This window comes from Bidens hawaiensis, unplaced genomic scaffold (assembly GCF_021521415.1).
Source record: "Bidens hawaiensis isolate Kalapana, Puna unplaced genomic scaffold, B.hawaiensis_p1.1 tig00003752_1, whole genome shotgun sequence".
NCBI classification, from domain to species: Eukaryota; Viridiplantae; Streptophyta; class Magnoliopsida; order Asterales; family Asteraceae; genus Bidens; species Bidens hawaiensis.
The window spans coordinates 1185452-1201310 of record NW_027491215.1 but is presented as its reverse complement, the minus strand read 5'-3'; the positions used below and the strand labels follow the sequence as shown (position 1 = coordinate 1201310).

At 38.2% G+C, this 15859-nt stretch overlaps 1 protein-coding gene and 1 non-coding gene across 2 annotated transcripts; one reads left to right on the top strand and one right to left on the bottom strand.

Annotated features, from left to right (window-relative positions):
* Positions 1-524: 524 nt before the first annotated feature.
* On the bottom strand, positions 525-631 carry LOC143624291 (small nucleolar RNA R71). The gene has a single exon (XR_013152084.1). It is a non-coding gene; the product is annotated as a small nucleolar RNA R71 (small nucleolar RNA).
* A 1260-nt stretch (positions 632-1891) lies between these two features.
* Positions 1892-5007, top strand: LOC143624262 (uncharacterized). Its single transcript, XM_077094975.1, has 2 exons — positions 1892-2617; positions 4645-5007. Exons 1-2 carry the CDS (start codon positions 1892-1894, stop codon positions 5005-5007), a joined length of 1089 nt encoding a protein of 362 aa, XP_076951090.1.
* The last annotated feature ends 10852 nt before the right edge of the window (positions 5008-15859 follow it).

The window sequence follows — 15859 nt, the reverse complement described above, 5'->3', positions numbered from 1 at the left end:
CATAACCATATAAAGGTAGATGGTAGATAGCATGGTGGTGGCGGTAGCAGGTATGGTGGCGGTAGCAGGTATGGTGGCGGCGGCGCAGGGTATGGTGGTAGCGACACTTGGTATGGTGGTGGAGGCAGCTGGTATGGTGGTGGAGATGGCTGGGTTTGATAGAGGAGAGTAGAGGAGATTAGGGTTCGAGATAGAAGTCTGATGAATATGTGTTAGAAGAGGCAAAAAGTGGTTGGACCATGTCTGCACCAGGAAGTGGGCGCGCAGACATTTTTTTAATGAAACGTCTTTGGAAAAACAAACACCCTGCAAAGGCAATGTCTGCGCGTGGTCTGCACGGCGTAGACAGAAGAGGCCAGGAAGCTCTTTTGGGAAAAACCAAACACCACCTTAGACTTTTTCCATTCTCACTTCGCGGGTCTGCTCTGGAGTGGTTAGAGGCACTCCCTCCCAGTTCCATCACCACTTGGAATCAATTAGTTGAGCAGTTTCTTCTTTAATATTTTCCACCCGATAAAACTGCAAAATTCTGCGCAAACATCACTGGTTTTCGTGTTGTTGATGATGAGTCACTTCATGCTGCATGGGAGAGGTTCAAGGGCTTGTTGAGAAAATTCCCTCATCACAGTTTGAGTCACGGGCTTCAGCGTCGTACATTCTTTGAAGATTTATCCGGGGCACAAAAGCAGGCTGTTGATCAAGTTGCGGGAGGAGATTTTGGTAGGTGTACCCCAAATGAAGCGCCTGATATCTTGGAGAAAGCCGCTAAGAAGAGTTTCGCGTATCATCTGCCTCGTAGTATTCCTTCCTGTAAGGGTGTTCGTCACGTTGATTCAAGCACCCTTGTCTCCACCCAGTTAGAATCTCTTACTAAAAGATTTGACCAAATGCAATCCGATCTTGTCAAATGTAGTTCTCCTTGTGGGGTGTGTGACGGAAAACACTAGACCATTCAGTGCCAGCAGGCCATGGTGGTGGAGGATGTTGACTTTATGGGTCGCCAAAACAATGCCTACGGCAACACCTAGAACCCAGGATGGAGAAACCACCCCAATTCAGCTGGAAAGACAGTGGTAGCAATCAAAATCATATGTCACCGGGTTTTGACAGAAAGCCAAATTATCAAAGTCAAACCCAAAATCAATCTTACCAGCAAAAGCCTCAATTTCAGGGTTCCGGCATTGGTAATATGTCAGGTGGGGGGGGGGGCTAGTGTTGAAAGCCTTTTATCCAAACTTTTAGCTAAGACCGAGACCTCAAACAAATTGGCTGAGCAAAGGAACCTAAAAATTGATGAGACTCTCCAAAGGCACGATCTTGAGTTGACGAATCAGAAAGCGTCCATGCAAACCATCAAAAATCAAGTTGGACAGATTGCTCAACTCCTCCCTGAGAGACAGCTGGGTAGCCTTCCTAGTAACACCGAAAGGAATCCAAATGCTGAGGCTAAGGCTATTACCCTGAGGAGTGGTAGAACTACCATTCCTGTTGATGCATCGGTTTCCACACCAGAACCGATTGCTGATGAGATCGAGACTAAGACTCCTTGTGACAGTTCACTCGAGGCTATACCCAACAAGTACCGCACAACCCAGTGAGGCAGTCAGGTCTTATGTTCCTCCCATTCCATACCCAGGCCGTTTGAAAAAACAGAAGATGGAAGAGTAGTATGGGAAATTCTTAGAGCTTTTTAAGCAGTTAAACATTAATCTTCTGTTCCTTGATGCCTTGAAAGAAATGCCAAACTATGCTAATTTCTTGAAAGAGGTCCTGTAGAATAAGAAGAAATTGGAGGAGCTTTCTTGTGTTACTTTGAATGAGGAGTGTTACGCGGTCCTTCAGAATATCTGCCCAAAAAACGACCGATCCGGGCAGTTTCACCATTTCTTGTATGATCGGTAGTTTGTCGGTTAGTAATGCTTTAACCGACCTAGGTGCTAGCATAAACTTGATGCCTTATTCCGTGTTTTCCAAACTAGACCTAAGTGAGCCTAAGCCTACTCGCATGAGCATCCAACTTTCCGAACATTATGTGAAATATCCTCACGGTATAGTTGAGAATATGCTGGTGAAAATAGACAAATTCGTGTTTCCTTTCGATTTTGTGATCTTAGACATGGATGAGGATAAAAAAGTACCACTTGTCCTAGTTCGTCCTTTCCTAGCCACTGCTGTAGCTCTCATTGATGTCTTCACTGGCAGACTCACTCTTAGAGTTGGATATGAGGAGTTGACCATTGATTTTGTGAAATCCATGCGACACCCACATGATCATGATGACGTGCTCTACATTGATACCACTGATTCTTTGGATACTCATTTGATTAGTGGAGATGGTTCTGATCTTGTCATTGAGCCTCTACTTGAGGAGTTGGTCTATGGTGTAGATCACGAGCCTCCTGATTGTTTGGAGAAAATTGAGGATGTTGATCGCGTTGCCGAGCCTAAGGCAAAACCTCTTGAGGATCTTAGAACGACTGTCGGGAAAAATGTTCTATTGTTTTCTCGATGGCTTCTCGGGATATTTTCAAATTTCCATCTCTCTTTAGGATCAGGAGAAGACGACATTCACGTCCCTATGGCACATTCGCCTACCGACGGATACTCTTTGGATTGTGTAATGCCCCAGCCACGTTTCAGAGGTGTATGGTGGCGATTTTTCTATGATCGAGGACTCCATGGAGGTTTTCATGTATGATTTTTCAGTTATTGGGAGTTCTTTTGATCATTGTTTGAGAATTTGGAGAGAATGTTGGCCAGGTGTGAAGAGGCCAACCTTGTTCTTAATTAGGAGAAATGCCACTTCATGGTGAAAAAGGGCATTGTGTTAGGGCATAAAATTTCACAGGCGGGACTTGAGGTCGATCAAGCCAAAATTGATACCATTTCTAAGCTTCTGCCACCAAATTCGGTGAAGTCTATTAGGAGTTTTCTTGGTCATGCGGGTTTTATCGGCGATTCATAAAGGACTTTTCCCAAATCGCCCGCCCGATGACCAAGCTCCTCGAGACGAATGCGCCGTTCGTTTTCTCCTACGAGTGCATTCGTGCATTTGAGTTTTTGAAGGTGAAATTAGTGAACATGGTAGCCCCCGACTGGACTATTCCTTTTAAGTTGATGTGTGTAGTTCTATTAAGAGGAACCTCGACGTTGTTAAGCGAGTGTTTGGTTTTGTCGGTCCAAACTTGTTATAAGATCAAGTTATATCCAACATACCAAGTGTTTTGAGAAGGCAACTAGAATTATTTTATAATATAGTTTTAGAGAAAATATGAGATTCGATGGTCCAAACACACTAGTGTGCCTTAAGCGAGTGAACTCGGTTTAGTTCGGTCTTGGTTCGATCCTTGACTCGGAATAAGACCGAGGATGGTTACCACATACCCAATACGATAGATATTTATTAAAATAACTTAGAAATGATAATACTCAAGTTTAATTACAACATGTTAAACTTAAAGTGTCTAAACAAGAGTTCGGTTTCGGTTCGGTCCTTGACTCAGATTGAAACCGAGAATGGTTGATATCCAATACCATAGAACTCATTAAAATAAACTTAAAAATAATAATACTCAAATCTTTCATACAATATGTTAACAATAAAGTATTAAACAAAAGTTCGGTTTTGGTTCGGCTCTTTACTCGGTATCAAACCGAAAATGGTGGCCACATACCCAATACCATTGAACTATTAAAAAAATGATTTGAAAACTAAAATAAGTAAGGACTAAACAATATTAATAAGCATAAACAAAATTAAGCATAACTTAAAGTATTTATCAAGGACTATATTAGTCCTCCATGTAGCCTTGCCATGTAGCACGACACTTCAACCGACCGTGACCAGATAAGTGAAAGCCGAAGGAAACAATAGGTGTATATTATATATATATGTTGCAACATCAAGCTTTAAGTAACAAGAAATAGTTAGAAAACAAGGATTAGTATTAGTTTGACCTTGAAGAGTCAAACTATAAGAACTTGAATAATGGATACTTGGATCTTAGATTGAGAGAGAATTTGGAGAAGAAAGAGCAACTAAAATGGTGCATGGGACAATGCTTTTATAGTGGTAAAAGTATGGTTTATTCATATGGGGTAAAATTGCATGTGAATGGTTAAAATGGTCAAACAAGCTTTTGATAATTGACAATAATAGTCCCTAAAGTTTGTTTTAGGTCATTTTTCATCATAAAGAGGTGTTTTTCATCACAAATGTTACACTTTTGGCCAACCATCTTTCGTGATGCTCATGACATGGTGCAGTCTTGTGATGCTTGCCACAGGGCAAGCAAAATCTCATCACGAAACGAGATGCCTCAGCGACCGATTCAGGTTTGCGGGGTTTTTGATATGTGGGGCATCGATTTCATGGGACATTTCACGACTTCTTTCAGCCACCATTATATCCTAGTAGCCATTAACTATGTTTCAAAGTGGGCCGAGGAACAAGACTTACCCACTAATGAAGCTAGGTCGGTGGTGAAATTCTTGAAGAAGTTGTTTTCTAGCTTTGGTACCCCCAAAGCATTGATCAGTGACCGTGGGACTCATTTCTGTAATGCCCAGTTGGAAAAGGCGTTTTCCCGATATGGTGTTCATCATCGCTTCTCTACACCATATCACCCACAAACGAGTGGGTAGGTCGTGGTCACCAATCGAGGAATCAAAAGAATCCTTGAAAAGACGGTTACTCAGAACCGTAAGGATTGGTCTGAGAAGCTGGATGACGCATTATGGGCTTTCCGTACCGCCTACAAAACACCGATTGATATGACACCATTTAAATTGGTGTACTGGAAAGCGTGTCATCTCCCTGTTGAGCTCGAGCATAAAGCCTATTGGGCTTTGAAAAGTGCTAATCTTGATCTTGCATGTGTGGGCAAAAACAGGTTTAGTCAGATTCATGAGCTTAAGGAATTGAGAGGCCAAGCTTATGAAAACTCGAGAATTTACAAGGAGAGGACTAAAAAGCTCCATGGCACTCGCTTGAAGGACCACAAATAATTCCAAGTGGGCGATTGTGTTTTGCTTTACAATTCTCGCCTTCCTTTATTCCCGGGGAAATTGAAATTCCGATGGTCCGGCCCCTTTAGTGTGAGGCAAATATTCGACTACGGTACCGTTAAGATCGGCCATGAGGATGGACGCATTTTCAAGGTGAATGGTCACTGTTTGAAACACTATTTGGGTGAGCCGGTCGAGGTTTCATTGGAGGTTCTCACACTCCATACCATGAAATAAGTGTGGGGAGTGTGAGTCTAGCTATTGACTCCTTCAAAATTTAGAATGTTTAGGAATTTTGGTTTTTTTGCGTGTTTTGTGTTTCTTATGTTTATATTTATTTGTGTAGTACTTTATTAGTGTGTAGACTTTATCTCATGGATTGTATTGTGGATTTGGTACTTTTGTTATGTTATGGATTTGAGATTTGTTGTGTTTATTGAGCATGTTAGGGGTATATTTTGGTTTGTTTTGTTTTGGTTTGGTTGCTTTACCAGGTTATTGGACGCTCACGGTCGCGTTGGCAGGTCTTTGGATTATATATTGCCGAGTCTTGGGAGTCACCTTCCGGCATCTTTCTATATTTCAGGGGAGTTTTTCTGTTCTCTCTTTTGCACTTACTTATATATTTTTTTTGTTGTACAACGAGGGCGTAGTACAACTCAAGCGTGGGGAGGGAATTTGAACTCTGTTTGTCTAAAATTAAATTGTTTTGCAAAACTCTTAAATAAATTTTTTGTAACAAATAAAAACCATTAAGAAATTTATAATTCAAACTTTAATTGCATTGTCATGAAGCACAAATCGACATTCAAGCAGAAAATTTTTAAAGAGACATACCTTTAAACATGACAAACAAAAAGATTCAAATTCTTACTTTGCAAAAATTACTATTCCGCCTGTTTCTGTGAGTTAGACTCGTCAGTTGTTTTTGCTCATGTTTTTTGCGGGAAATTGAGTGAGTCGGGTGATTATTGCAAAGTAGAACTTATTTTTAGCATGCATTTCAAACCATATACACATGCATAGTATAAACCATTTGAGGAATTTATGATAGACCCATGTCTAGCCATTTTTCACTTATATTTCCCTTACCCACATTATTCCCCTAGTAGCCCATGTTTAGTCTTTTCCCGTGTTTTTCTTTTCCACCTTATCTTTATCGCCCACTTAGCCATAAAGCCTTTTATTTTTTTACCTATTTTTGGTTAGAAATTTGGTTCGGCTAAGTTAGCTTATTTATTTTTCATTTCATTTTTCTATGTATCTTATCACTTGGGAATATTAGAAGCACAATGCTATCTCCAAAAGTGTTTTATTAGTTTGTATTCATTTGTATAATCTTTGGTAAAAAAAAAAAGAAGAAGAAGCTAAACAAAATGTTACAAGAAAACAAGAGGAGAATAAGAAATTTGGTTCATCCCATATTGATGAAGTTTGATTTCAAAGAGCAATTTTTGGTTCGCTAGCTCTCGGTTCGTTTAGACCACTTGGTTTAGTTAGTTTTTATTTATAGCTAGCTTAGTTCCGGATTTTCTAGCCTTTTAGCTACTTTTCCCAAAAATTCCTCACCCTAACCCTAAACCAAATTACAACCCTCAAGTACTCGTGTTTTATGTTATGTATGTGTCAGTTAAATTTTAGCCTTAAACAAGCCTATGCTTTGTTTGGTCGCCATCTTAGCATCGAGTATTCTCAACATAAATTACATGTATGATCACTAAATATAGCCGAGTGTACGTGTGAACATTGTGAGGTTTGCAAGGTGGGAATGTGATGGAACAAATGTAATGTTCTTTCGACTATGTCTTCATTTTTAATAGGCTTGTTTGGAAACATCAATAGTTCTAGCTTGTAAATATTTTAAAAACTTTGAATGATTATTGCTTGTGTGTTATTCTTGTTTTTCTGGAGTTTGTTTCATTTGCTTGAGGACAAGCAAATTCAAGTGTGGGGATGTTTGATGTAACACAAAGTGTACACCTTTTAGCATCAAATTATCCTCTTATTTTCGTAAAACTCCATGCAAATTCGTTGTATATAGTACTTATTTGAGTTATTTATGAATTTGCAGATCCGGGCACCCGCCTGACGAAAAGATGTCGCCTTTCGTACAAAAATCAAGAATATGCCAAAAGTGCATGACCAAGCTAAGAAAGTGCATGACCATCCTGAGCAAGTGCTTGACCATGCTGAGAAAGTGCATGACCATGCTGAGCTAATGCACCATCATGCACTTTATGGGTATGGTGGTGCACTTTTATTGGAACCCGTGCACATCTTCTACCGTGCCAAAAGTGATATTGCACCATCATGCACTTTTAGTGCACCAATGTGCACTTCCTAGGAGACGAGCTCGTGCACTGTCCGATGCCGAGAACAAGACAAATCAAATTTGAAAGTGCACTAGCTAGTGCCGGTAATGCACGACCATGCACTTTTTGTGCTTGACTGTGCACTTTTTCGGTACCTGCAATTCTGAGTGGTAGAAAGTGAAAGTTTGACTTACCAAATCGGTGCATGACCATGCCCTTTTTGTGTGTGACCGTGCACTTTTTCCAAAAGCTTATAGACACTCTTTTTCGCTTCATTTTGGTGTATAAAGCCTTTGTGATTCTTTCTCAACTCTTGAAAATTTATTTATGTTTTCCTTGAGACTTTGAAGGCTTCCACCATTCTCAAGATCCATCATTCCATTCTTTAATCCTTGTTTGATCTTAGTTTGCATTCCTTTGTTCTGGAACATGTTTTGTATGCTTATTTCTAGTTTGATTGTAATTGTATTAAGCCTTATGGGCTAATTACTTTTGCTATCTTGACAATGTTGAAACTCTTATTAATGTGATATATTATCTATGCATGATTTTGGTAAAATGGTTTTCTTTCAAGAATATGGTTGAATTAATAAGTTGATATTGATGGTGTTCATGCTTGTTATAGTTACATAATCTTGTTAGTTTTACAATTGTTTAGGCATTCATGTTGGAATACTATGTTCTAAATGTTTGTTTGTAAATTTTGAATGTTCATATTTCTTTGTTTACATTGCTAAGTTAGGAATGACTATAAAAAATTAACTTGGTTATAATATTATTGATAAGTATGAAACCCTACACTTAATATTGGAAAATTTATGAGTGTTGTTATGATTCTTGACTTGGTGTTGACTTGCTAGTTAAAGTTTCATAAGTTGATATTAATTTCATGAATTTGGCTACTTCAGTGTAATCTTAGGAGGTTAGAATATTGTTCATGCTAGCTTTCCTTTTATTATGAGACTTTGTTGTTTTGACAAACAACTTAGTCTATGTTTATCTCTTGATTGAACACCCATCATAATGATTATTTGCTAGTATTAGGTTGCTTTATTGAAATCTAGTATTTATGTTTAGATTCATGATGTTTTACTATAGCATTGCTATTTTGTCATGTTAGTAGAGTGGATTCATGTCTAGTTAGTTTGTTGGATTGATTGATTTCTTGCTTATATAGTTGCTTTGTGTTCATCGTATGCTAGTTTAGTTCATTTAAATTCAACTTAGGATTTACTTGTTCGTTTGGTCATTTACAATGATTTAGTACTAGAAAGTTTCCGTGTCCATGGATTGATACTCAGTTCTTACCGACACTTTATTACAAACGATAGGTTCACCTGCCTTTCATGTGTGGATTAGTTGTAGGTGAAAATCTAATTTAAAACCCGATTTGTGTGGAAATTTTACTTAAATTTATATATACATATATATATATATATATATATATATATATATATATATATATTCACACACGTCATAAACGCTCAACCCATTGCCAACATGGCAGAAAAAGTGAACGAGTTGATCGCTGACTCGGATTGTACCGACCACATTGTGTACGATCTTGGTTTATTTCAAGGAAATGTTAAAACTTCACAGGAATTACCAGTCGTTGTACCGAATGGACACTTGATTCCTATTAAAGGGAGAGGTGTGTATTGCCCAATGGAACTAAGTTACAGGAAATTTTATATGTTCTAGATTTTTCATACAATTTGCTTTCCGTAAGCATAATTACTAAAAGTCAAAATTGTTCAGTAGCCTTTTCCCGGACTTCTTCGTTATTCGGGATTTGAACTCGAGGAGATTCATTGGGATGGGTAAGTGCAAGGGAGGACTTCATCACATGAAGATGGAAGAAAATAAAAGGAAGGCAATGGCGGTTAGTGGTGAAGTTTGGCATCAACGGTTAGGAAACCCATCACATAGTAAAATTTCATGCCTTGATTTTCTCTCATCAAACTTGAACAACGTTCATTGTGATTCTTGTTTAAAAGCTAAGTTTACAAGATTGCCCTTTCCAGATAGTTATATTAAATCAAAGGAATGTTTTGATCTTTTGCATTGCGAGATCTGGGAAAATATCGAAGGCTTTCCTTGACTCGTGCAAATTATTTTTTAACTATAGTTGATGACTATAGCAGATCGGTTTGGGTATTTTTGTTAAAATTCAAATATGAGGCAAGCGATTGCTTGATCGGTTTTTGTAAAATGATTAAAACTAAATTCAACATGAATGTAAAGAAAGTGAGATGCGACAATGGGGGATAATTCACGTCGTACCGTATGATGAATTTCTACACTGAACATGGTATGTTGCTTGAAACTACATGCCCACACACCCCACAACAGAATGGGGTGGTGGAACGGAAGCACAGGCATCTCCTTGAAACAGCCATAACCTTAAGATTCGAAGCCAAGTTTCCAACAATATTTTGGGGAGAATGTGATGTGTTATAACAGCCGCATATATTATCAATAGATTGCCCTCGAAGACTATTGGTAATAAAACTCCTTATGAGATGATATACGATCAAAAGCCAAACTATGGAGAAATGAGAGTTTTTGGTTGCTTGGCTTACTACCAAAGAGTTGAAACGAAGGGCGATAAGTTCGAAGTAAGGGGAGACCGGGTATTTTCGTGGGTTAACCAGGAGGCAGTAAAGGGTACAAGATATTAGATGTGAAAAACAACAAGATCATTGTATCACGTGAGATAAAATTCATTGAAAGTGACTCTCATATGAGAAGTTGAAGACAAGTTATGAAAGTGAACCAGAAATATTCAATAGAATACCGAATATTTGTGATGATCTCATTCAAGAGGGGTTAGTTGAAAATGAAGAAAACACCAGTGAAGGAAGCGTCGAACAAAACAACAAAAATCAAAACGTGCACGAGAATACCATAGTTGAAAATGAAGAAAACACCAGTGAAGGATGCGTTGAACAAAACAATAAAAATCAAGACGTGCATGAGAATACCCCTCTCATGCAAACTGATGGGGACATCATGTCAAGTGAGCCTGATGACGAACAGGTCGAAGAGACAATTGAAGTTGATATCGACGTTGAAACAAGCAACAATCCTCCTGAAAATCCGTCTCCTATCGACGCTGGTAACGAACAACCTACAAGAGAATCTATAAATAGAAATCGTCCAGACTATCTAAAAGATTACATTGTTGAAATTCCACCTTCCTTGCAGCAAAGCTTGCCTGTCACCGAGCAATCCTCCTTGACGGTACACCCGATTTCTAATTTTGTCACTTATAAAAATTTTACTAAAACTCACAAAGCTTTCCTAGCAACCATCAGTCTAACCAATGATCCAAAGACCTTTTCACAAGCTAAACATGATGAAAATTGGAGAGAGGCTATGAAGAAGGAAGTGCGAGCTCTTGAAGTAAATGACACTTGGACTCTTGAAAAACTTCCAAAAGGAAAATGCGTAATCGACTCGAAATGGGCGTACAAAGTAAAGTACAAACCAGATGGGAAGATTGATAGGTACAAAACAAGGTTGGTGGAAAAAGGTTTCACTCAAATGGAGGGTGTTGATTATCATAATACGTTTGCACCAGTTGCAAAATTGGTAACTGTGCGTACAGTTTTAGCGGTCACAACCAAAAGAAAGTGGGTTATTATTCAACTTAATGTAAACAACGCCTTCCTACATGGTGAATTGGATGAAGAGGTCTACATGAGAATCCAACAAGGGTTTGAAAGGGGGAAGGAAGGGAAGGTATGTCGTCTCACAATCTCTCTATATGGACTAAAGCAGGCTTCCAGAAATTGGTACCAAAAATTCACCTCATCTCTTGGTGAGATCGTTTTTAATCAATCAAAGGCAGATCATTCCATGTTCATCTACAAGACATGCGAATCCTTCATCATTGCCTTATATATGTCAATGATGTGGTACTCACGGGGAATGACATGAGAAAGATTGAAGAAATGAAAGAATTCCTAAACAAGAGGTTCAGCATCAATGATCTGGGAACCTTGAAATATTTTGTGGGAATAGAAGTTACTCGAACCAAGAAAGGATTGGTACTAAATAAAAGAAAGTATATTATGGATATCCTTGAAGATTCAAGTATGATGGGATGTCGACCAAGTGCCTTTCCAATGGAGTAAGACAACAAACTGGCCAAGAGTGAAGAGGAAGCAAAGGTTGATGCTAGTAAGTATAGGAGGCTTGTTGGAAAATTATTGTATTTACAAGCTACTAGACCAGGCATTACATATTATGTTAATTTCTTGAGCCAGTTTGTTGCTGACCCTCGTCAAGTTCACACGGATGCGACTACAAGGGTGATACAATATTTGAAAGGGACTGTTGGGCAAGGGATCCTTCTTCCTAGTGAGGGTGGTCTGAACTTGGTGGCATACACGGATTCAGATTGGTTAGGATGTCCTGACATGAGAAGATCAATAAGCGGCTATTTTTTGTTGTCCGGAGGAGCTCCCATTTCATGGAAGTTTAGAAAACAATCGGTGGTATCCCGCTCTTCCGCAGAGGCAAAATACTGAGCAATGGCAACGACTGTCAATGAATTTTTTGGCTTCGATGCCTTCTGAAGGACCTAAATTGTGAACAAAAAAGAACCACACAACTATTTTGTGATAATTTAGATGTGAAACATATTGCTAAAAACTCGGTTTACCACAAGCGAACAAAACACGTGGAGATGGACTGTTATTTCGTTCGTGAAAGAGTTGATTCCAAGGAAATAGAACCAGTACACGTAAATTCCAAACAACAAATTGCAGATCTTTTTACAAAGGCTTTGGGATCTTGGCAGCTGCAACTTTTACTCGACAAGTTGGGCATTAGTAACCTTCATGCTCCAACTTGAGAGGGAGAATTGGAGATATTTTATTTATCATCGAATTATATTATATTTAGTTTCCATGTATTGTTTAATTTCCCTTGATTTATGCGTGGACCTTCCTATATTTATTAGGAGGTTTTCTCTTGTATTTGATAACACACAATAGAGTTTAATAAAAAAATCCCCTTTAATATAATTTCAGTGGCAACCTCCCTCACATCCACACATACATATATATTATATATATACACATGTTTAATATTATTTATTGGGTTTGTGAAGGTTTGTTGTTGTGGAAAAATGTTGGATTTTTAAGAAAAGTTTGGAATGTAATGTGGCTATGATGTGATAGTTTGTGTTAGTTTGTTGTTATAGATGCTTTAATATAGAGTCAGAATCTATTGTACGAGTGTATGTAGCATATTGCTTGAATGATTTTCTTTTCTGTTTTAGAAAAAAATATTACGCATTGAAAGGAATTGCATGCCTATACTTTTAAGTAAAGTTGTCTTGTTACGTTTTGCACGAATATTTGTTTCGCATAATAGTATATGTAAAATAGGAAAAAGGCAAAAAATAATGCAACTAAATTAACTAAAAAGGTTGTCGAGTTGTCCAGAAATCTAGATGCCTTTTCTAGGTTAACGTTAGGGTTGTCCATTCATGACACGACTCGAAACCCGAAACGAACCAACACGAAAAATATAGGTTTTGGGTCAAATGAAACGACCGGTTTTCTTAAACAAGTAAACCCGACTCGTCTAAAAAACGGGTCAATCCGAACCCGACCCGTTAAAAAGTGGGTTGACATATTCACCTGTTTAAGAATTTAGAGAAGTTAATATTTTGATTTTAGAAATAAGAAGTAGGGGCGGACCTAGCTTGTAACTAGGGATAGCCTACGCTACCCCTCAACTTTCTTCGGTAGTGCAAATTTATTAATCTATTGGCCGGTTTTTGTTGTTCGTTACCCCTGGAAAAATATAATGTTACCCCTATTTGAATAAAGTCTAACCAAATTAAAAACTAAAATCAGCTAAAGCCCATCAAAATTAAAGTCCAAACCAAATAAAACCATTGTCCGTTGTCTTTGATGTTGGACGTTTAGTTTAGGCCGGACATCAATATTCAACAAAACAAAGTTCCATTAAACCGTTGCTTGCAACCTACACTTCCTTGTCCATATTTGCCCTCCTCTGGTCACTCGACCTCCACCATGATGCTCCCTCAGTCCCTCTTCTATGGATTAACTTCTACTTATTCAATTTACGTGTTCTTCTACTTTTATCTAAAATTGTAATTGTTAATTTGTTTATATAAATTGTTAATTTGGAATTGTTTATGGGCGACTGAATATTTAAATGATTGATTATGGTTTATTAGATAGTTGGATAATATAAATTTAAAATTAGAATTGATTAGGAATTTAGGTTTATGTCTAAATTGAAATTAATTAGAGATTTAGCGTTTATGTGTAGATTGAAGTTGATTATGGGTTTATGATTTAAATTTTGTTTCTTCTAAAATTAGGGAACTTGGAAGATGAAACAGAAAAATCTTAGTACCAATCTTTTTAAACAAAAATTCTAAGAAAACAATGATATCGGTTGATGGTTGGTTAATTTGTATATGCTTTAGTTCGTTTATTTATTAGTTTTAACTTTTTATTTTGTGAACTTCGATAATTCATACGTGTTTATTGCATTTCAGGTCATAGATGTTAAAGCAGTTGATTTGGACCTGTTGAGGCAGGGGATGAAGACCCGGGACGTCCAGCACGCGAAACAAGAAAGCAAAATGCATCTGCTGGTGACATGGCACATGGTGATATGTGATAGGAAGGTATGAACACCCATCGCGTATCGCAATGGGTATTAATATGATGTTGACTTTTGGTCCATCACGTATAAGATCCCATCGCGTATCGCGATGGGTGACACAGATGTGATTTTTAGGTTTTTATATCATTTTCATCAGAGACGAGCCTATCTTCGATTATCTTGAACCTGGAAATTTCCAGAGCACACAGAGGGCGATTCCATCATACAGAGGCCAAGTACATGTTATATTTCATCATTATTGACGATTTCATGACGTCGAGGCTCGGCTAATCTCTCCGATCCATTCTCGAGATGTAGAGTTTGTATTTATTTCAGTTTTAATTATAACCATAAACATACTATTTGTAATTATCTTTGATTGATCTATGAGTATTGATATTTAGTATTGATGTGCATTCAATTGGTTTAGGTTTACGTTGATCAGAACGATCAGTTTGTCGGTTGCTATGGTAATTTCTCATATGGTTGTTTAACTAGATTGAATACAATGACGCACACAATTTCCCTTAGTTGAGTCACACTGGCAGAAACCGTTTGATAACCAGCGCCTTGTGTTAGCGATTGTTGGTGCCTAAGGTTTAACTCGTTAACCAGTCTTTAGTCAGTCTGTGATAATTAATCTGTTAGGTTGCATGAGAAACTGTTTAATTACATTCTTGAACCCCAGGGATGAGTCTTCTTTGTTAATTGCTTGAATTCGTTAATTGCTTGAATTCGTTAATTTTCTTAATCATTATTATAACCAACTTATTTGCTTGTGTGATCAGATGTAAAACTTACTACTTCATAATACTGAAACTTGTTTACACGATGACATACTCCTTGGGTTCGATGCCCTACTTACCCTAGCTTGCTTAGGTGATTAGGAACTTATTATAAGTGTTTTTTACTAGATAGCGACATTCTAGCATCAAAATGGCGCCATTGCCGGGGAGTTAGTGCGCTTAATGTTTTTCGTGTTATTTGATTTTTGTCTTTATTTTAGTTTAGTTTAGTTTTAATTTTAGTTTTTAGTTTAATTTTTATTTTTCCATTTTACGCGGGGTGTGTTGTTTGTGCAGGTAACAGGTTTATGCACACCCAAAACTCGGGCAGACAGGCACCGCTTGTTTTTGAGCCCGAAATTGAAAGATTAGCTCGATAGAACAGAGTTCAGAACAAAAATTCAGAAATGGAGGGTCAAACCCAGAATGACAACCTAAACCAAGACCCAAACCAACTCCCATAAAACAATGCTTTTCACCCAGACAACAATAACCAACCCAACAATAGCTAACTTCCACCATTAAATACCAACCAGCAAAACAACCCGAATAACTCAGCTCGTTTTTCTAGAACCCAAAACCGAAACCAGGATGCCGATCGAGCCGAACCATCAGTACCACATAACACTCTGAGATGCAGAGTTCGTATCAATCTTGAAGATGATCGCCCCAGTATGAATTCAGAAGATGAAGAAGATGGGGAAGAACAGGATGCGGGTCAAGGTTTTGAGGGTAATGAAGAGGTGAATTGGCGAAGGAAGAATAAGGGTTTTGAGATGGAAAATGAGGGTGAAGAAAATTGGGATGAAGTAGTGGAAGAACCGATAAATCAGAGACAGGGTGATGCGGTTAACAGAAATGGGAGAAGGAACATTATAGGTCGAAACAGAGTTAACTGGGCAGAACAGGTTGAAAGAGGTCAGGGTATTCAGGTGAACAGAGGAGGTTTGCTGAATCCCAGGGTGCGAATGAGAAATTTTGTAGCCCCGGTTCAGGGTGTTAACAGTCAATTCAGACAGGCTATTTCAGACTAGCATCCCCGATTGTTCCACATGAGCGAGTGCTGGGACAGCAGACTTCTATGTCCCGGCCATCTTA